The sequence below is a fragment of the Cygnus olor genome, chromosome 2, assembly GCF_009769625.2.
Source record: "Cygnus olor isolate bCygOlo1 chromosome 2, bCygOlo1.pri.v2, whole genome shotgun sequence".
NCBI lineage: Eukaryota > Metazoa > Chordata > Aves > Anseriformes > Anatidae > Cygnus > Cygnus olor.
The window spans coordinates 46974-68932 of NC_049170.1; the positions used below are offsets into that span (position 1 = coordinate 46974).

Sequence of the window (21959 nt, forward strand, 5' to 3'; positions counted from 1 at the left end):
CTCCCCTCCCCTCCCCTCCCTCCCCCCTCCCCTCCCCTCCCCTCCGGCGTGATTCGCGTGCCCCGCCCATCTCCCCGGAGCCACGCCGCTAGCTGCCGCCTCATTGGCCGGGGCCCCAGGCCGCCCGCCCCGGCGGCACCGAGCAGCGCCGCGGGACCTGCGCGCGGCCGGGTCGGGCCGGGCCGGGCCGGGCCGGGCCGGGCCGGGCAGCTCTCGGCGGGAAGGAAGGCCCGGCCTGCCGGCCGGCCGGCCGGGCGCGGCAGAACGCTGCCGCCGGCGGAGGTCCTCCGACCCTCCGTTCAGCGCCTGCGGACGCCTCCGGAGCGAGGCACGGGGCCGCGGGGCTCGGCCCGGCGCGGCGACCGGGGGAGCGGAGCCGCCGCACGAGGAGGGGACTGCGAGCGCTGAGCGTGCTCGAGCCGGAGGGGAGACGCTTTGTCTGCTCCAGGAGCTGGGAGGAGACGCGACCGGGACAGTGACCCGAGCTGGCCGTGAAGGGGTGTCCGGAACACACGACGTCACGCGGAGCACCAGCTGGGAAGGATGGCCGGGGGGCGGCTGCTGCTCAGGAACTGGCCGGGCAATCGGACGCGCGCGCGGTGAGCGATTGCAGCGTGCAGCGGTAGTTTTGCGTGCGCGTACACGTTGTTGTTATTACTTCTCTTAATTTTCTGTCCTATTAAACTGTCTTTATCTCAACCCGCACGCTTTACCCACCCCGCCCCACCCCCGATTCTCTCGCCTTTCCCGGAGGGGTGAGACTGAGGCAGCGAGGAAACGGCTGCGCGGTGCTGAGCTGTGCGGCAGGTTGAAGCTCAGCAGCTGGAGAGGCTCCCGCACTGCCCCGGCATCGCGGCCAGACCCCATCGCCTTCCCCTCCCCCGACAGCTGAAGGGCCGCCCCGCTACATAACCTGCTCCCGTAAAGCTGGCAAGCGCCGTGTGCTTGGGGTGCTGGAAGCAGCCACCGCAGGGCTGGAAACATAGCTTTCCACCCGGAACGCCATCCTGGGCTTTGAAAAGCAAGTCTTGTGAGAAAAACCTCAGTGACTTGCTCAGACAGGGTCGTCTGTGAAGCTGTGTTATTCACGATTGCAACGGCGGGGGTCCTGCAAGCGGGAGCAACCAGCCAAAGTCTATCGTAACCTTATATTCCCTCTTACCCAACGCTTGATTCCTCCCGTTTCCTCACTGGCTGAGTACTACAGGTTCACAAGCTACTCAACACTTGTTGCTATACCATATATATCCAATTTTACTTGACCAACTGTTAATTTCTCCTCCCCCCCCCCCCCCCCCCCAATCTTCTCTTGTGACCGCAGGGCCCACGATCTCTTGCTTTTACTGATTTTGCACTGCTCGTCCTGTTTTTCTTACCTATCCTCCTTATTTGGGGACAGTGGGACCTTCCCCTTACCTGTTTAAGGTCTTCTCCACTGCTGTGCTGCTGTCATGCCCGCACAATCACTTTTGGATACTCAAGGTTAGTGGAATTTTCCACCGCAAAAACACATTCTGCTGCAAAAATGCAACTTTTTCTCACGGTCTCACGGCAACACGGCACGCCAGAAATAATTGAATCAGACAGTGGGACTCATTTCCACAATGACCTCATAAACATCTGGGCCAAACAGCATGGCATTGAATGGGTATACCACATCCCTTCTCCTGCACCAGCATCCAGGAAAACAAACAAACAAAAAAAAACACAATACAGCAGACTGATAAAGAATATGCTGAAAGCAATGGGTGCTGAGACATTCAAACGTTGGGATGCTGTACTGGCTCTGGCTGGGATGGAGTTAACTTTCCCTGCGGCAGCCCACACAGTGCTGTGCTCTGCACGCGTAGCTAGAACAGCACTGGTGTCACACCGGTGTTGTGTCTACTGCTGAGCGATGCTGGCACAGCACCCGGACTCCCTCAACCCCCCCCCCCCCCCCGAGCCAGCAGGCTGGGGGTGGGCAAGAGGGGAGGAAGAAACATCAGCAGGGCAGCTGACGTAAAGCAACCGAAGGGATGTTCCGTACCATATGATGTCACACTCAGCAATAAAAGGTGGAAAAAGGAAGAAGAGCGGAGGGGTGGGCTCTCGCTGTGAAAACATCTGTCCTCCCGAACAATGGGTGGGTACGTGCGTTGAGGCCCTGCTTCAAGGACGCGGTCAAGCATCGCCCATTGGTGGGAAGTGGAGAGTGATTTCTTTCCTCTGCACTTCCACACAGCCTTTGTGTTTTTTGGTGTTTTTTTTTTTTTTTTCCCCGCTTTCCCTTTAGTTAAATTATTTAGTAACAATTTTCCCTTAATAATTATTTTTCCTTTTAATTAAATTATCCTTATCTCAACCCGTGAGTTGTTTCTTTCCTTTTCTTCTTCCCCTCCTCTTCTGAGGAGGGGGAGTGAAAGAGCAATTGTGGTGGAGTTCAGCTGCCTAGCAAGGTAAAACCACCGCAGATGCACATGTAGCAACAGCCACCTGGTTAGTCTGCCAATCGAGCTAGCCCTGCCCAATCAAAACTTCTACACACATAGAAAGGGATAAAGTCCTTGCAGCGCATATATTAAAAAACAAACAAACAAACAAACAAACAAACCCAAACATACTGGGGAAGACAGTCTGACTTATTCCTGCCTCAGGCAAAGGCAAAGCCATCCGTGGGATTGCTTTTGCTCAAGGACCTGGGTGCACTTGGCGGGTGATGCAGAAGTATGGGGCAGTCTGAAAACCCTCAAGGGTGTCTGGGGTGAGCATAGGCAGTCCTTTGAGTTGTACAATGTTAGTTGCTGTATAATGCTGTGTGTCATCTGCAGTTGCTATATGTCAACGGCATTACGGTAAGAGTCGCTCAGATTAACGAAGAATGACGGCACATGCACAGACACGCGGGGCTTTCCTTGCATACAGGGATCACTGTGCCTGCGCGCGCGCACACCCACCCCAACTTTCGGCGAGTCCTCCCCCACCCAGCCTCAGCACACAGGCAGCCCTGCTGCCCAGGACTTCCACGATCCTAGGAACTCCTGCTTGCACTCACCTTCTTCCTTGCCGTAGCCCCAGCAACGCTCGGTAACCTCACCATGCTCTAAGGTTTCTCTAAGACCTTTCTGGACCCAGCTTGGCTGCCCCCAGGCAGCAAAGGGGCCGCAAGGCAGACAAACTGCGACTACAGCCTCCTCATCGTCTTCCTCCTCCACCAGCCCTGCAGTTGCCATCCGCACCCAGGTGCGGCCCTTTTACGAGGAGGGGCTGCTGGGCTCACCACCCTCATTAGCCACACCTGGGGCTCCAGTGATGGGGGGGTCCAAGTGACAGGTTTTTAGTTTTTTTTTTTTTTTCTTTGTTGTTGTTGTTGTTGTTGTTGTTGTTTTGTTTTTTTTGTTTTTACTGGGGCCCTGTGGCAGGTTTTTACTATCTTTTCCTAATCTTCTTCCCAAATGTCCCAGTTCTCTGGGATTAAACTCTTCGTTCCACATACAAACTTTACTATTTCAGATTATTAATGAGCCCTGTTCCAATCATAAATCCACAGGACTTCGGGGAAACACTTGAAGCACTCAGCCCTCCGTCTTCCAGACAAACAATACCACCTTTTCCACAAAGTTTACATTTCAACAGGACCGAATTTCAAGCCGAATGCCAATTTTTCTCATGCACTTTGTTAGTAAGCCCACACAAAACAAGGAATCGCTCCTACGTATCCATCAATATGGGGGTTTAAAAAGGTACCGAGGCCTAAATAAATTCGCTCTCCCCCTTCTTACCAAATTCCCGGGGCTCAAGCCCGAACCACCAGAGAAGTGACTCTCCGTTTCTACCGCTTTGATAATCAGTCAGACCCCCTCCCCCCAGTACTTGGGAAACCGACCAAACACCACAGCGAATATACCCAAACTTCTAAACTGTTACTTAGATAATGCTCCCGCCTTTCTTCTCCTTGTCACACTGGAGACATTTAAGAGGATTACGAGATAACACCACCGGGCCCATACATTGGGCACCGCCAGTCAACACTGGGATAAAACAGCACTTCCTTTCGGTCTGTCGTGCGCTTCGTTCGTCTCCGGCCGTTCCCCTCGCGGAGAATACGGAACCGCGGATCGGAACTCCGCGCTCGCTTCGCGGCGATGCTGCGTCTCACTCACACAGCGCAATCACGCAATCACGCAAAGAGGCCCCCTGCACTTCTCGTTCATACCACAAGAATATATCACTTAAAACAACCACCAAACTTGTTTGTAACTCGCTTCACAACAATACTTTGTCTCAAACACATACGCTTACACAAATGCTTTCAACGTGACATACCCAGACAGCTACAAATAAGACATACAATTATTGCCACTCCAGTTAATATCCCTCCAGCAGCTGCAAATATTACCCAGGTAACCTTGTCACAATTTTGAGAGGCCCGCTTACCCTTCTCCTGCTTCTTATACAGTCACTAGCAGGTCCGTCCTGGCTCCCAAAACTGGGATGCAGCGGTAACCTCGGATTTGCTCGATCTACTCCCAAGCTCGCTAGCGGCCGCTCGGTCGGTCAGCAAAACCCCCTTGACCGCTCGGCCGGTCAGCCCGTAGGGTACCCTCCTCCCATACGGGGACTATGCTGCGCGCCAGACGTCTCTGCGCGATTTACCGGCCGCCCCGGCCACGCGTACGACTTACTTACAGGCCCTTCCTGTACTGTAAAACGTACCGTTTGTCCGCGGCTTCAGGAGGTCTTTGCCTGCTCCCGCGGTGAGCGGCTGGGAGTGGAGGCTCCTCCGAGGAAAATACTCGGGGTGCAGCTAGGGGCGTCCGCTCCGCAGTCGATCCCGCAGCCGAGCAGAGCGTCTCCTGGCTGGCTCGCCAAACTGACTTGTGGAAAACGGAGTCCACAATCAATAAGACTGTAAAGTAGGTATGTTTAGTCAGCGCTGGGCAGCACGGGGGGCAGTCCCACCAAAGTCGTGCGCACGTGACGCAGCGATTTGCCATGGTTCTACGCAGCAAAGAGTTACATACGCATGAAGTTTCACAGTACGCCTATACCTATTCATAACCTGTCCCCGCTTCATATTAAAATTGGTTCCGAGGAGTTATTTCCATAAGCTCCTCCCATCTTCGCTTGCGCAGTGTCTCCTGGTGGTGGTCGTCGGGGGGATGAAGGTTGACGACTCTTCCTCGTCACCGCTAGTTGACCTCTTGCCTTTGCGCAGGCTCAGTCGCTCCTTGGCTCTTGTCCGCCCGCAGGACCAGTTTCTGCCAGTTTCTTAAGACAGGCTCACACTCCTATCAAGAGACTAACCTTGGAAAGGGGCCCAAAGCTTCTTGCTTTAATTAATTTGCACAATGCACAGTAGTTAGCAAAGACGCTAAGCAGCATCCACTAGTTTAATGCTGTCAGCGCGCTCTCTCTACTCGGTAAGATTCTCCTAACTCCCTCTCTCAAAAGCAGCCCTTCAGAAACATGCCGCCCCCGCCCGCAGCATGGGACCTGCTGCCCCGGACACTGGAGACGGCCGCTTACCCAGTGCAAAGGGACGGCATGCGCTGCCAGGAGCGCAAGTGAGCAGAGAGCCGTTCCGCCCCGCGGAAGGGGCGGCGAGGGGGGAACCGAGCGCACGCGCTGGGCCGCGACCTGCCCTCCGCGGAGCCAGGAGCCCTGCGGCGTTCCCTCACCCCCTGCGGCGGCCGGGCGGCAGCTGCCGGGGCGCTGCCCCGCCCCGCGGCGCGGAAGGGACTCGCTCCCCCGCGGAAGGCCGACCAGCTCTGCCTTTGCACACCGACAGGAACCTCCCGAAGGATGTGCACCGTTCCCGGAGGTACTGCAATACCGGGACGATGCGCGGAGCGGAGGGAGCAAGCTCCGGATCCAACTCCCGAGCCCAAAAATCCGTTTAATATAAAGTCCTCTCATCGAGGACGTATCAGATATTAAACTGATAAGAACAGATACTACACTTCATCTTAGCCAAAAGGCCGAGAAGCGATGCCCAACGCCTTTCCCCCGCGCCACCCGCTCCCGCGCCCACCACCCCGACCTCACGGCCGCTGCTCCACCGCCCGCCCCCGCCCTCCCGGGGCTCAACCCGCCGCCCTCGCCCACCCTCTCGGACGCTCCGGTCGCAGCCGCGACCCCCGAGCGCCCCGCCGCCGCGTCGCCGGGGCCTCCCAGCGGCCCGTTCGGGCCCCCGCGCGCCCGATTAGCTCGGCCCCGCGCCAAATTTGCATGCCCCGCCCCCGGCACCGCCTCTCCCTCCCCACGGCTCACCGGCTGCGTGCCCCGCCCACCAAGCCCCTGCGCCCGACCTTCGCTCCACGCTGATTGGCGCAGCTCGGCCTCCTCTTTGCGTTCGCCCTGCCCCTTCACCTGCCCGCCCTCCCCTCCCCTCCCCTCCCCTCCCCTCCCTCCCCTCCCCTCCCCTCCCCTCCCCTCCCCTCCCCTCCCCTCCCCTCCCCTCCGGCGTGATTCGCGTGCCCCGCCCATCTCCCCGGAGCCACGCCGCTAGCTGCCGCCTCATTGGCCGGGGCCCCAGGCCGCCCGCCCCGGCGGCACCGAGCAGCGCCGCGGGACCTGCGCGCGGCCGGGTCGGGCCGGGCCGGGCCGGGCAGCTCTCGGCGGGAAGGAAGGCCCGGCCTGCCGGCCGGCCGGCCGGGCGCGGCAGAACGCTGCCGCCGGCGGAGGTCCTCCGACCCTCCGTTCAGCGCCTGCGGACGCCTCCGGAGCGAGGCACGGGGCCGCGGGGCTCGGCCCGGCGCGGCGACCGGGGGAGCGGAGCCGCCGCACGAGGAGGGGACTGCGAGCGCTGAGCGTGCTCGAGCCGGAGGGGAGACGCTTTGTCTGCTCCAGGAGCTGGGAGGAGACGCGACCGGGACAGTGACCCGAGCTGGCCGTGAAGGGGTGTCCGGAACACACGACGTCACGCGGAGCACCAGCTGGGAAGGATGGCCGGGGGGCGGCTGCTGCTCAGGAACTGGCCGGGCAATCGGACGCGCGCGCGGTGAGCGATTGCAGCGTGCAGCGGTAGTTTTGCGTGCGCGTACACGTTGTTGTTATTACTTTCTCTTAATTTTCTGTCCTATTAAACTGTCTTTATCTCAACCCGCACGCTTTACCCACCCCGCCCCACCCCCGATTCTCTCGCCTTTCCCGGAGGGGTGAGACTGAGGCAGCGAGGAAACGGCTGCGCGGTGCTGAGCTGTGCGGCAGGTTGAAGCTCAGCAGCTGGAGAGGCTCCCGCACTGCCCCGGCATCGCGGCCAGACCCCATCGCCTTCCCCTCCCCCGACAGCTGAAGGGCCGCCCCGCTACATAACCTGCTCCCGTAAAGCTGGCAAGCGCCGTGTGCTTGGGGTGCTGGAAGCAGCCACCGCAGGGCTGGAAACATAGCTTTCCACCCGGAACGCCATCCTGGGCTTTGAAAAGCAAGTCTTGTGAGAAAAACCTCAGTGACTTGCTCAGACAGGGTCGTCTGTGAAGCTGTGTTATTCACGATTGCAACGGCGGGGGTCCTGCAAGCGGGAGCAACCAGCCAAAGTCTATCGTAACCTTATATTCCCTCTTACCCAACGCTTGATTCCTCCCGTTTCCTCACTGGCTGAGTACTACAGGTTCACAAGCTACTCAACACTTGTTGCTATACCATATATATCCAATTTTACTTGACCAACTGTTAATTTCTCCTCCCCCCCCCCCCCCCCCCCCCCAATCTTCTCTTGTGACCGCAGGGCCCACGATCTCTTGCTTTTACTGATTTTGCACTGCTCGTCCTGTTTTTCTTACCTATCCTCCTTATTTGGGGACAGTGGGACCTTCCCCTTACCTGTTTAAGGTCTTCTCCACTGCTGTGCTGCTGTCATGCCCGCACAATCACTTTTGGATACTCAAGGTTAGTGGAATTTTCCACCGCAAAAACACATTCTGCTGCAAAAATGCAACTTTTTCTCACGGTCTCACGGCAACACGGCACGCCAGAAATAATTGAATCAGACAGTGGGACTCATTTCCACAATGACCTCATAAACATCTGGGCCAAACAGCATGGCATTGAATGGGTATACCACATCCCTTCTCCTGCACCAGCATCCAGGAAAACAAACAAACAAAAAAAACACAATACAGCAGACTGATAAAGAATATGCTGAAAGCAATGGGTGCTGAGACATTCAAACGTTGGGATGCTGTACTGGCTCTGGCTGGGATGGAGTTAACTTTCCCTGCGGCAGCCCACACAGTGCTGTGCTCTGCACGCGTAGCTAGAACAGCACTGGTGTCACACCGGTGTTGTGTCTACTGCTGAGCGATGCTGGCACAGCACCAGGACTCCCTCAACCCCCCCCCCCCCCCCCAGAGCCAGCAGGCTGGGGGTGGGCAAGAGGGGAGGAAGAAACATCAGCAGGGCAGCTGACGTAAAGCAACCGAAGGGATGTTCCGTACCATATGATGTCACACTCAGCAATAAAAGGTGGAAAAAGGAAGAAGAGCGGAGGGGTGGGCTCTCGCTGTGAAAACATCTGTCCTCCCGAACAATGGGTGGGTACGTGCGTTGAGGCCCTGCTTCAAGGACGCGGTCAAGCATCGCCCATTGGTGGGAAGTGGAGAGTGATTTCTTTCCTCTGCACTTCCACACAGCCTTTGTGTTTTTTGGTGTTTTTTTTTTTTTTTCCCCGCTTTCCCTTTAGTTAAATTATTTAGTAACAATTTTCCCTTAATAATTATTTTTCCTTTTAATTAAATTATCCTTATCTCAACCCGTGAGTTGTTTCTTTCCTTTTCTTCTTCCCCTCCTCTTCTGAGGAGGGGGAGTGAAAGAGCAATTGTGGTGGAGTTCAGCTGCCTAGCAAGGTAAAACCACCGCAGATGCACATGTAGCAACAGCCACCTGGTTAGTCTGCCAATCGAGCTAGCCCTGCCCAATCAAAACTCCTACACACATAGAAAGGGATAAAGTCCTTGCAGCGCATATATTAAAAAACAAACAAACAAAAAAAAAAAAAAAAACCCAAACATACTGGGGAAGACAGTCTGACTTATTCCTGCCTCAGGCAAAGGCAAAGCCATCCGTGGGATTGCTTTTGCTCAAGGACCTGGGTGCACTTGGCGGGTGATGCAGAAGTATGGGGCAGTCTGAAAACCCTCAAGGGTGTCTGGGGTGAGCATAGGCAGTCCTTTGAGTTGTACAATGTTAGTTGCTGTATAATGCTGTGTGTCATCTGCAGTTGCTATATGTCAACGGCATTACGGTAAGAGTCGCTCAGATTAACGAAGAATGACGGCACATGCACAGACACGCGGGGCTTTCCTTGCATACAGGGATCACTGTGCCTGCGCGCGCGCACACCCACCCCAACTTTCGGCGAGTCCTCCCCCACCCAGCCTCAGCACACAGGCAGCCCTGCTGCCCAGGACTTCCACGATCCTAGGAACTCCTGCTTGCACTCACCTTCTTCCTTGCCGTAGCCCCAGCAACGCTCGGTAACCTCACCATGCTCTAAGGTTTCTCTAAGACCTTTCTGGACCCAGCTTGGCTGCCCCCAGGCAGCAAAGGGGCCGCAAGGCAGACAAACTGCGACTACAGCCTCCTCATCGTCTTCCTCCTCCACCAGCCCTGCAGTTGCCATCCGCACCCAGGTGCGGCCCTTTTACGAGGAGGGGCTGCTGGGCTCACCACCCTCATTAGCCACACCTGGGGCTCCAGTGATGGGGGGGTCCAAGTGACAGGTTTTTAGTTTGTTTTTTTTTCTTTGTTGTTGTTGTTGTTGTTGTTTTGTTTTTTTTGTTTTTACTGGGGCCCTGTGGCAGGTTTTTACTATCTTTTCCTAATCTTCTTCCCAAATGTCCCAGTTCTCTGGGATTAAACTCTTCGTTCCACATACAAACTTTACTATTTCAGATTATTAATGAGCCCTGTTCCAATCATAAATCCACAGGACTTCGGGGAAACACTTGAAGCACTCAGCCCTCCGTCTTCCAGACAAACAATACCACCTTTTCCACAAAGTTTACATTTCAACAGGACCGAATTTCAAGCCGAATGCCAATTTTTCTCATGCACTTTGTTAGTAAGCCCACACAAAACAAGGAATCGCTCCTACGTATCCATCAATATGGGGGTTTAAAAAGGTACCGAGGCCTAAATAAATTCGCTCTCCCCCTTCTTACCAAATTCCCGGGGCTCAAGCCCGAACCACCAGAGAAGTGACTCTCCGTTTCTACCGCTTTGATAATCAGTCAGACCCCCTCCCCCCAGTACTTGGGAAACCGACCAAACACCACAGCGAATATACCCAAACTTCTAAACTGTTACTTAGATAATGCTCCCGCCTTTCTTCTCCTTGTCACACTGGAGACATTTAAGAGGATTACGAGATAACACCACCGGGCCCATACATTGGGCACCGCCAGTCAACACTGGGATAAAACAGCACTTCCTTTCGGTCTGTCGTGCGCTTCGTTCGTCTCCGGCCGTTCCCCTCGCGGAGAATACGGAACCGCGGATCGGAACTCCGCACTCGCTTCGCGGCGATGCTGCGTCTCACTCACACAGCGCAATCACGCAATCACGCAAAGAGGCCCCCTGCACTTCTCGTTCATACCACAAGAATATATCACTTAAAACAACCACCAAACTTGTTTGTAACTCGCTTCACAACAATACTTTGTCTCAAACACATACGCTTACACAAATGCTTTCAACGTGACATACCCAGACAGCTACAAATAAGACATACAATTATTGCCACTCCAGTTAATATCCCTCCAGCAGCTGCAAATATTACCCAGGTAACCTTGTCACAATTTTGAGAGGCCCGCTTACCCTTCTCCTGCTTCTTATACAGTCACTAGCAGGTCCGTCCTGGCTCCCAAAACTGGGATGCAGCGGTAACCTCGGATTTGCTCGATCTACTCCCAAGCTCGCTAGCGGCCGCTCGGTCGGTCAGCAAAACCCCCTTGACCGCTCGGCCGGTCAGCCCGTAGGGTACCCTCCTCCCATACGGGGACTATGCTGCGCGCCAGACGTCTCTGCGCGATTTACCGGCCGCCCCGGCCACGCGTACGACTTACTTACAGGCCCTTCCTGTACTGTAAAACGTACCGTTTGTCCGCGGCTTCAGGAGGTCTTTGCCTGCTCCCGCGGTGAGCGGCTGGGAGTGGAGGCTCCTCCGAGGAAAATACTCGGGGTGCAGCTAGGGGCGTCCGCTCCGCAGTCGATCCCGCAGCCGAGCAGAGCGTCTCCTGGCTGGCTCGCCAAACTGACTTGTGGAAAACGGAGTCCACAATCAATAAGACTGTAAAGTAGGTATGTTTAGTCAGCGCTGGGCAGCACGGGGGGCAGTCCCACCAAAGTCGTGCGCACGTGACGCAGCGATTTGCCATGGTTCTACGCAGCAAAGAGTTACATACGCATGAAGTTTCACAGTACGCCTATACCTATTCATAACCTGTCCCCGCTTCATATTAAAATTGGTTCCGAGGAGTTATTTCCATAAGCTCCTCCCATCTTCGCTTGCGCAGTGTCTCCTGGTGGTGGTCGTCGGGGGGATGAAGGTTGACGACTCTTCCTCGTCACCGCTAGTTGACCTCTTGCCTTTGCGCAGGCTCAGTCGCTCCTTGGCTCTTGTCCGCCCGCAGGACCAGTTTCTGCCAGTTTCTTAAGACAGGCTCACACTCCTATCAAGAGACTAACCTTGGAAAGGGGCCCAAAGCTTCTTGCTTTAATTAATTTGCACAATGCACAGTAGTTAGCAAAGACGCTAAGCAGCATCCACTAGTTTAATGCTGTCAGCGCGCTCTCTCTACTCGGTAAGATTCTCCTAACTCCCTCTCTCAAAAGCAGCCCTTCAGAAACATGCCGCCCCCGCCCGCAGCATGGGACCTGCTGCCCCGGACACTGGAGACGGCCGCTTACCCAGTGCAAAGGGACGGCATGCGCTGCCAGGAGCGCAAGTGAGCAGAGAGCCGTTCCGCCCCGCGGAAGGGGCGGCGAGGGGGGAACCGAGCGCACGCGCTGGGCCGCGACCTGCCCTCCGCGGAGCCAGGAGCCCTGCGGCGTTCCCTCACCCCCTGCGGCGGCCGGGCGGCAGCTGCCGGGGCGCGCTGCCCCGCCCCGCGGCGCGGAAGGGACTCGCTCCCCCGCGGAAGGCCGACCAGCTCTGCCTTTGCACACCGACAGGAACCTCCCGAGGGAGGTGCACCGTTCCCGGAGGTACTGCAATACCGGGACGATGCGCGGAGCGGAGGGAGCAAGCTCCGGATCCAACTCCCGAGCCCAAAAATCCGTTTAATATAAAGTCCTCTCATCGAGGACGTATCAGATATTAAACTGATAAGAACAGATACTACACTTGATCTTAGCCAAAAGGCCGAGAAGCGATGCCCAACGCCTTTCCCCCGCGCCACCCGCTCCCGCGCCCACCACCCCGACCTCACGGCCGCTGCTCCACCGCCCGCCCCCGCCCTCCCGGGGCTCAACCCGCCGCCCTCGCCCACCCTCTCGGACGCTCCGGTCGCAGCCGCGACCCCCGAGCGCCCCGCCGCCGCGTCGCCGGGGCCGCCCAGCGGCCCGTTCGGGCCCCCCCGCGCCCGCTTAGCTCGGCCCCCCGCCGAATTTGCATGCCCCGCCCCCGGCACCGCCTCTCCCTCCCCACGGCTCACCGGCTGCGTGCCCCGCCCACCAAGCCCCTGCGCCCGACCTTCGCTCCACGCTGATTGGCGCAGCTCGGCCTCCTCTTTGCGTTCGCCCGGCCCCGTCCCCTGCCCGCCCTCCCCTCCCCTCCCCTCCCCTCCCCTCCCCTCCCCTCCCCTCCCCTCCCCTCCCCTCCCCTCCCCTCCCCTCCCCTCCCCTCCGGCGTGATTCGCGTGCCCCGCCCATCTCCCCGGAGCCACGCCGCTAGCTGCCGCCTCATTGGCCGGGGCCCCAGGCCGCCCGCCCCGGCGGCACCGAGCAGCGCCGCGGGACCTGCGCGCGGCCGGGTCGGGCCGGGCCGGGCCGGGCAGCTCTCGGCGGGAAGGAAGGCCCGGCCTGCCGGCCGGCCGGCCGGGCGCGGCAGAACGCTGCCGCCGGCGGAGGTCCTCCGACCCTCCGTTCAGCGCCTGCGGACGCCTCCGGAGCGAGGCACGGGGCCGCGGGGCTCGGCCCGGCGCGGCGACCGGGGGAGCGGAGCCGCCGCACGAGGAGGGGCTGCGAGCGCTGAGCGTGCTCGAGCCGGAGGGGAGACGCTTTGTCTGCTCCAGGAGCTGGGAGGAGACGCGACCGGGACAGTGATCCGAGCTGGCCGTGAAGGGGTGTCCGGAACACCTCCCCTCCCCTCCCCTCCGACGTGATTTGCATGGCTCTTTGCATTCGCTCCGCTGCTTTACAAGGAGGGGCTGACCCCATCATCTCCCTCATTAGCCACACCTGAGGCTCCAGCCCCAGTTATAAAAAAGAGCAACACTGCAGAAACATGCTCTGTCCCTCCGCAGTATGTGACCTGCTCCCCTGGACTCTGGCGATGGCCACTCACCCAGTGCAAAGGGATGGCATGCGCTGCTAGGAGTGCAAGCGAGAAAAGAACTGTTAATATTAATTCATGCGCATCACTTCTGCGAGGGCCTCAGGGCTCACACCCTCCACCTTCATGTGGGGCATCTTAGAAGCCAGGGCAGGAGCAGCATTTGTATGTACACACCCACGGGGAATGGTTGCTTGCTGTAGCTATGGGCTGCAGGTCAGAAGTGGAGGAATTAAAAACAAGAGCCACAAAATATGGAGCAACAGGTCTTTGCCTGGTGCTGCAATGTGAAGGTGACCAAGGGAGCAGTGCTGCTGTACTGGGGAGGGGCTGTGAGCACTGAGCATGATTGTGCTGGAGGGGAGACACTTCTGGGCACTCATTGCATGCATGGATGCTGGAGGCCTTTGTAGGCATGCGGGCACAGGTCACAATGGAAGCCAGCATGAACTAGTCAGAAAAGGGGTGTTTTTGCCCAACCATGGAGCAGCTCCATATGCTGTCAGACTCCAAGGGTACACATACCATCTGGGATATTGGCTCACATCAATTGCGTCCTGTCTCTGTTTTCTGAAAGGACTCCCACGGAACATGTAGAATGTTTTCATTGACACTATCTCAACAGAACAATACATACAGCTACATAACATGTGCTCTAAATCCAGCTCCTTACCTCCACCATTACATTAACATATAGCCCTCTCACCATCCACTTGCCAGACATTAAAAGCTAAAAAATAATACTCATGCCTCCCTACCCCTCATCTGCATTTAGTCTCTGCGAAGCTGCCAGCTGTGTGGTGTCATCTGCTTCCGGTGCATGGCTGCTTCCTGTTCATGATGTGTCCTGCAGAGATCCAGGTGTCTGATCCTTCTGCTCTCACTGCCATTTGCGTTGTTAACAGCCCTGAGAACAGACCTTGCCATTGCAGTGAGAGAGTTCCTTTGGCAGCACTGTATGTACACCTGGTCTCCAGTTGCTAGGAAGAAACACCACTCTGGATTCATATGGGCCAAGAAGACTTCTTCCATCTGTGAACGACATTTACCAATAAGGGTCACTGAAGTTTGACAGAAGTTACTGAAACACTATAATCAAGATTCACATCTGCTGTTGGCCCAAGATGCAATGTGGATCTCACTGGTTGGCCAGTAAGTACCTCATAGGCATTTCAAGCTGATTGACAGCTGTGGCACATGCTAAGAAAAGGGATGGGAATAACCTCAACCCTACTCCTTCCTGTCCATTAATATAATTTAGCTTTTTTTTTTTTCCTGAATTCCATCAAGTTTTTCCACTTTTTCTGAACTTTGGAGAGACTAGAGACAATGAAAACTCTTAATGCAATAAAACATCATGTTAAATGTTGTATTATTTTCCTCATCAAGTGTGCACCCCTATCCGATCAAACAGTGGCAGGGATCCCCCCAGTGAAAGAAATGGGGGTTGGAAAGCCCCACGAAGGGACAGTCAGCCAGGCAGGTGGACAGAGATAGAAAGAGAGCGCCAGGGCAGTGAAGAAGAGCACAAGAAAGAGATGGAGGCAGGGGCAGGTGGAATGGTGAAGGATGCAGGAGGAAGGAGGGGAGTGGGAATGGGCTGGGCAGTAGGACACTCACCACAGCTCCTGTTCTTGGTTCTGCTGGGGAGAATTTCTAGCTCAAACTCTTCTTTCTCACTCTCTCATGTGGCTTCCTCCTCTGTAAGTATCTGTTGGCTCATCTGTCACCCACTCAAAAGAATACACTGGAGTCTTGCACACCTTACGTGGGCCAAAGTTCTACCAGCCTCAGGCAGGCACAGACAACCGGCAACTGCAGGGGATGAACGGACCTTTCAGCTCTCAGTGCCAGCCGTGGAAAAGAAGGAATAAACTGCTGGTAGTTGCACTTCTTCCCAGAACCTGCCCCGGGCTCACAGCCCTCCTCCAGCTGACTGGGAAGCTATCCAAGTGGTCACTTGGAAACTTCCCTGGGCAGGCAGACCTGGGTCCCAGTCTGCTGTCCCCCTGCCCTGCCCCAGGGCTTCTGCTGCTCCCTGCCCATGAGCACATGGGAAGCAGCCACCCACACCCGGAGTTCACCCCCTCCACTTTCCACCCAGGTGGGACCCAAAAGCTCTGCAGAGTGTAGACCCTACTGCACTGCGCTGTAGTCCAGCGTGACACAGCCCCTGCCACTGCCCCAAGCTGGCACAACGGGCATTTCCCCAGGAGCCATGGATCATGCAGCACCCCCGCCTGCCCAGTGCCTGGCCCCGCACAACGTCCCGAGGTGCCCCAAACCACCAACTTTGTGTCACTATGCCTCAGCCCCCTGTCCCATCACCACCACAGCTAAAAAGAAAAGCACCCACGGTACAACCATGTTGCAGCGAGCAAGGGGCACTGCCGAGCACGCCCCCGACAGCGGTGCTACCGCACTTGTTTGGTGCTGGCACTGCGGGACCGCGCTGCGGCCAGCGGGCGGCAGGGGCCGCGGAGCCACCCCGCACGCCCACACCCGGCAGCGGTACCGCGACCCTCGAGCAGCGGCAGGGCCGCGCGCACACGCGGGGACACCTCGCACGCCCGCGGACGGGCGCTAGTGCGCGTGCGTCGGGGTACACCGCCGCGCGTACTCGTGCGGGGCGCTACCGCACACAGCCGATAGGCGGCGCTACCGCACACGCTCGCGACGGGGTGCTGCCGCGCATGCTCGCGAGGACGGGGCGCTACTGCGCGTGCCCGAACAGACTGGTGCTACGGTGCATTCTCCCGGCGGGGGGGCGCTACCGCGCATGCCCGAACGGCGTCGTCCTCCGTACTGCTTGCAGTACCCCATTTCGGCCAGCAGGAGGCAGCAGAGTGCGAACAGGCGCTACGCTGCCGCTTCTTGCTTGCGTTACCGCCTTGTGGTCAGCAGGCGGCAGCAGAGCGGCCGCGGCGCTGCTGCACCCGACTGCAGTACCAGGCCTGATCTCACGGGCTCGCAGCCCGTTTTCTCATTAAAAGAAGCGGAGAGAACTGCGCAGAAAATCACACGAAACCGGCAGAAAAACGCACGCACCGCCACTGCCGAGGAAATAACTGCTCTTGGCCACGTGACACTCCAGGCCTGGAAGGTGAGCAGCAGTGGAAAACTACATTTCCCGGCGTGCCCCAGAAGCCAACATGGCCGACCAGGAGCCCAGAGCCTGCGGACTGCTGCTCCCACCGCGCTGCGGAACAGGCCTGACCCTGCAGAGACACCCGGCCGGTGGCAGCCAGCAGGCCTCCTCCCACGCACTCTCGCCCTTCTCTGGGGCCAGCCCGCTCACCGCTCCTGTTTCATGGCTCCCCCCTAACCCACGGCTTTCTGTGCCCCAGCTGCCGATTGCATAGCACAGGCCCCCCGAGCCTGACGCTGAGCCTCCCCCTGCACTCTCCCCTTCCCAGGGTCATAGACCTCCAGTCCCAGCCACCCATTCATTCCCCTGTAGCAGCTGCAGCCCTGGCCACGCTTGGCAACCGCTCCCTCATCACAGACCAGCCCCAGCACACCTGCTGCATGCAGCAAAGACTGCTGTCCACCACTGCTGTTGCCCCCCTCCTCCTCCACTGGCCCCACAGCCCACACCCACCCCAGCAGGATAGCACCCATATCCAGAGGGGATGTCCCCATCAGCACCCTCATAGCCTCACCTGGGGCTCCTCCAGCCCCAGCCCACAGCTGCCACCCTTCAGGAACATGGGGCAACCACCCCCCAGCACGTGCCCCCTCCACACACCCTAACACGGAACCTGCACCCACAGAAATGGTGACAGCCACTTACCAAGGGGCCAGGGACTGCAAACACAGCAATACAAGCAAAAAAAAACAAACTCTTACTACCTCATGCGCAGAACTCCCAGGAAGGAGGCTGCAGCAGCGCTCTGTCCCTGTACATTTCCCCCTTCTCCTGGAGGCCAGAGAGATGAGGCATCAAATGGTGTCTGTCCATCTACACATCCGTCCCATGGGGAACAACTGCTTCCTTCACCATTGGGTTGCAAGACAGAGAAAGAGGAAGAAAAAATAAGGAAAATGGTGTAGGGCACAAGCAGTGAGAGAGAAAATTGACAGCCAGAAGGAGAAAAGAAGAACCCATGGGGCAGGGAGCTGGACAGGGATGATCAGAGGGTAGAGCAGGGAGGAGAACAGAGGGACAGAAAGGAGGACAACACCGGAGGAAAAAACAACTGCAACAGGCAGCAGGACAAAGGTTGAGAAAGTAAAACAAAGGCTGGTCGGGGGTTATAGCTAGAAAGATGAGACAGGGAACAGCACAGAAAGACAAAAAAGACAAGGAGAGGAAGCAGAACAGGGTGACAGCAAGAGTAAAAATAGTAATAGGTGTAGTGAGAAACAACAGAATGACAGAGAGAAGCAAGGAAGGGAACAACTGGGTTAGGCTTGGAGGCAAAGACAGATAAGAAAAGGAACAGGAATCAGGACAAAGGGATGGAGAAGGATAAAATAGTGATGGTCACCAGGACAGAGAAAGCAAGAAAGCGGGAGAGAGAAGGAGAATGACAGGGAGGCAGAGAGAGAAAGGCCAGCACAGGGACAGAGGTGGGATTGGGAGAGGAGACAGGGAACACAATGGCTGAACTGAAAGAAAGGGAGGGGTGGAGAGCAAGAAAGCACAATACAGACAGTGGAGCAGAGCAGGATGCAAGAACATGGAAAAGCAGAGGTAGACAAAGTGGTAAAATTTGTCAGAAAGAGAAACTGAGAAATGGGGAGCAGGAAAGACAGACTGAGAAAAATCAAATAGAGATAGGCACCAGAAATGAGAAATGGAGAAGAACTGATGAGAGATAGAGAACCGAAAAGTCCTTAGAGGGGGCAAAACAGCTGAGATCAGAGCGCTGTAATTAAGAGAGAGGTGCAGAATGGGACAGAGATGGAGAAAGGAGAGACAGCAGTGTGGAGCAAGGCTGAGAGAGCAAAAGAGCACAAAGGGAAGGGGAGCAGGACAGAGGCACAGAGAGAAGGATAAGAGACGAGCTGGCTGGACAAGGGGCTAGAACAATGGCAGAGGCAGCAGGACAGAGATGCAGACCAATAGAACAGGGAGTGGAAGGAGGGTGGAGGGACCGCAACAACAAAGAGCAGTGCGGACATGGGGAGTGAAACATTAGGGAGGGAGAAAAATTGAGAAAGCCAGGAAGAAGGACAGAGTGGGGAAAAGAAGGACAAAGAAGGAAAAGCCTGGGATGGGCTGCAAGCAAGAGAGGAAAAGGTGTGTGTGGGGGGGGAGAATGGGGAGCAGGGACGAGCTAGACTGAGAGATCCTGGTGGGGAGCTGGACAGAGGGAGAGTGTGAAAACAAGGATAGGAAGCAGGGCAGTAAGGTGCAGAAAGGGAGGGAGGGATGGGGACAGGACAGGTAGTAAGAGAGAAAACAGACACCAGCATGGCAGGGGGGATGAGTGAAGAGAGAATAATGAGAACAAAGAGATGGAGAAAGGTGAAACAGCAATGGGCTACAGGTTGGAGACAGAGGACAAGCAAGAAGGAACAGGGGAGCAGGACAGGAGCCATACCAGCATGTAACAGAGCTTGTGAGCGTGACAATTGTTGCAGCTGAAGCAAGAAGGCCTTATCAACAGACTCCCCCTGATCAGGTGGCCTGTAGCAGATCCCAACCACTAGATGTCCTTTACTGGACCGGTCCTCGATTTTCACCCACAAGCTCTCAACCTGGTCACAGCTGTTTCTCAGGCATAGCTCTTCACAATCTATCCACTTCCTAACATAGAGGGCAACTTCTCCTCCCCTCCTTCCTCGTCTATCCCTTCTGAACAGTTTGTAGCCATCAATGGCCACACTCCAGTCATGGGAATCATCCCACCAGGTTTCAGTGATGGCAACTACATCATAGTTTCCTACTAGCACAATGGCCTCCAGCTCCTCCTGTTTGCTACCCATACTGCATGCATTAATGTAAATGCACCTCAGCTGGGCCACCTTTTGGGCAGGAGAAGCCCTAATACCCTCTTGACCATACTCAGATGTTTCCATAGTAACCAACCTCTCACCAACCCTTGTGTCCTTCCTGTAAAGTGTTATATCATCCTCCTCCTTCACCAAGACACAAGACTGCAAGGTCTTGCTAGCACATTCCTCAACCAAAAGAACTGGTATGTTACATTCAGGCTCCTTTCTAGCGACCCTGGTTTCACCCCCAACCCCCTTCATAGCTAGTTTGAAGCTCTGTCAATGAACCCTGCCAACTCCCATCCTAAAACCCTTTTCTGCCAGTGGAATAAGCTGTTCCTGTCTGTTTTCAGCAGGCCTGGTCTCCTGTAAATTGAGCCAAGGTCAAAAAACCCAAACCCCTGCCAGTAACACCAGGCTCGGAGCAAAGTATTAATCCGCTGGCTCATCATGTCCAGTCCCACATTATTTCCTATAACTGGAGGGATAGAGGAGAACATGACCTGTGCTCCTGAACCCTTGAACAGTCGCCCCATGGCTCTGAAGTCCTTCTTCATAGTCCTTAGAGACGTTCTTCCTATTTCATCACTGCCTACCTGAAACAGCTAAAGAGGATAATAATCCGAGGGTTGTACTAGCAAAGGAAGTTTCTTCCTTACATCTTTAATTTGGGCCCCCAGGAGGCAGCAGACCTCCCTGTGTAGCGGGTCTAGTCTGCATATCGGGCCTTCATTCCCCTGCTCCTTTTCATGGATAGTGTACAGTATTTTCACTGGTCATGAAGAAACGCATTTTTATGAGTTTTACTATTACTGACTTCAGACATTTTTGGTTTGGGAAAAAAAAATAACACAAACATATCAGAGGTGACTCCATTTAATAGTCTCTGCATTTCCAGTATTTGAAAGGAAAAGTCACAAGGGTAAGTGCAAAAGTATGTAGTTATTACCAAAAGAGGCAGTGTAAGTAGTCTTCTCAATATTGCTTTTGGTATTTAATGGGGGAAAACATTGAGACTAAGATTTCTCATCCATAATATCTTGGGGGTGGAGGGGTGGGGAATCAGGCAGAGGAGGAACCTCATGCTCTTAGTATGTCACCTGACTATCACTGCTCACAGGTACTCAGGTCTCAAAGGATGAGGTGGAGATATAATTGATTTCTTCTCCACATCTCTGGAAAGAGCTTTTCTCATATCTGTGGCAAAAGAAAAAAAATGTTACTATAATGAGAGTCATTGTGCAAAGCCATATTAAGTGAATTCACTATTATGGTAAGTTCATTTTTAACCAAGAACACTTCAGCAGCAATGTTACCAATTTGAATGTAGCACTGCACAAAATTCAACTGAACGTAAAGGAAACAGCAGACTAAAAGGACAAATACATGACTTAAGGCATCTGCAACAATGGTGGATGTCTGTCTACAGCCTTTGTATTTTGTAGCACTCTTTCATACCAAATGAATAATGGAAGAACAGCAAAGATACACAGCATGTCCACAAAAGCCTTTGTGGAGGATATTTAAGGGGAAAAAAAAATCTCAAACAGCAAGCAACTAGTACTTCAGCCTTGTTAACAGAGTAACACTAGCATACATGAAATTTCCATGTTCTTTACCCTTTAAATTGAAAAGGCCACCCAATCCTCTGACACTGTTGACCATTAACATTTTAAAATTTTAATTTGGACCTCTAAGAAAAAAGAAGAAAAAAAGAAAATTCGAGTCCCTGTTATCAAAGGAGAAAAGAAAAAAAGTGGGGGAGGAAAAAAAAGGGCAGGGGAGGGAGTGCAGAAGAGAAGAAAAAAGACAGCACAGCCATTCCTTTCCCCAGTCACATTAACAAAAATCTCACGTACTTGGCAGGAGCATTCTCTGAAAATAAAAATTAAATAAGTAACTGTGTGTTATTTAATCTTATCTATACAGTAACATGTCTTTGTACTTGCTAATTTACTCGTCTTGCAGTTTATTTTGCCACAGATACTACAAAATGTATAAACTGCAAGATTATGTTTTATAACTGATGTAATCTTCAGTAGGAAAAGATAAAAAGAGTAAACAAAATCCCATTCATCAACCACCATCTACAATTTTTTTCATATTAAAAAAATCATTCAAACAATCCCTGGCATGCTCAACACCAGTATCTTTCCATTCAACTTGAGGCAGAACAAGCACTTACCATAAGCATCTTCCTCTGGTTTGCTACTGCTAACAGAGTTGCAGTCTAATACTGTCTGGTACACACTGTAGCCTAGTTGCTTATACATATTTACTGGATCCTGATTTGATACTCTCATGAAGATATCAATAAAAAAATCCACTCTTTATTTAAAAATAAATAAATAAAACACAGCAAGAAAGAGCTGAACATATTTCCAATTAAGAGCCCACGACATGTAATCAGACCAAGAATAGGTCTGATGTGGTCTTATGCTAATCAGACATCTGTCACGCTGCAATAACAGGTGTACTCCTTTACCGAGGCACAAATCCAGTATCACCACAAAAAGTGTTTTAGTCACGTGACCAATCTTCT

General features: G+C 54.8%; 1 protein-coding gene, 2 long non-coding RNA genes and 2 other non-coding genes across 7 annotated transcripts; 2 read left to right on the plus strand and 3 right to left on the minus strand.

Annotated features, from left to right (window-relative positions):
* The first annotated feature begins 200 nt into the window (after positions 1 to 200).
* LOC121066428 lies at positions 201 to 5943 on the plus strand. Its single transcript, XR_005817778.1, has 2 exons — positions 201 to 599; positions 754 to 5943. It is a non-coding gene; the product is annotated as an uncharacterized LOC121066428 (long non-coding RNA).
* LOC121066707 lies at positions 5782 to 5972 on the minus strand. The gene has a single exon (XR_005817927.1). It is a non-coding gene; the product is annotated as a U2 spliceosomal RNA (small nuclear RNA).
* A 611-nt stretch (positions 5973 to 6583) lies between these two features.
* Positions 6584 to 12326, plus strand: LOC121065766. Its single transcript, XR_005817299.1, has 2 exons — positions 6584 to 6982; positions 7138 to 12326. It is a non-coding gene; the product is annotated as an uncharacterized LOC121065766 (long non-coding RNA).
* On the minus strand, positions 12165 to 12355 carry LOC121066706. The gene has a single exon (XR_005817926.1). It is a non-coding gene; the product is annotated as a U2 spliceosomal RNA (small nuclear RNA).
* A 1706-nt stretch (positions 12356 to 14061) lies between these two features.
* On the minus strand, positions 14062 to 19794 carry LOC121065888. Of its 3 annotated transcripts, XM_040549010.1 has the most exons (4): positions 18511 to 19794; positions 17327 to 17846; positions 15095 to 15289; positions 14062 to 14506 (listed from the first exon to the last, which is right to left on the minus strand). In XM_040549010.1, exons 1-2 carry the CDS (start codon positions 19676 to 19678, stop codon positions 17608 to 17610), a joined length of 1407 nt encoding a protein of 468 aa, XP_040404944.1. In that variant the 5' UTR covers positions 19679 to 19794; the 3' UTR covers positions 14062 to 14506; positions 15095 to 15289; positions 17327 to 17607. The 3 variants fall into 3 exon arrangements, with proteins under 3 accessions (XP_040404944.1, XP_040404945.1, XP_040404947.1); XM_040549011.1 differs by lacking the exon at positions 15095 to 15289; XM_040549013.1 differs by having other exon boundaries at positions 17327 to 19794.
* Between the last annotated feature and the right edge of the window lie 2165 nt (positions 19795 to 21959).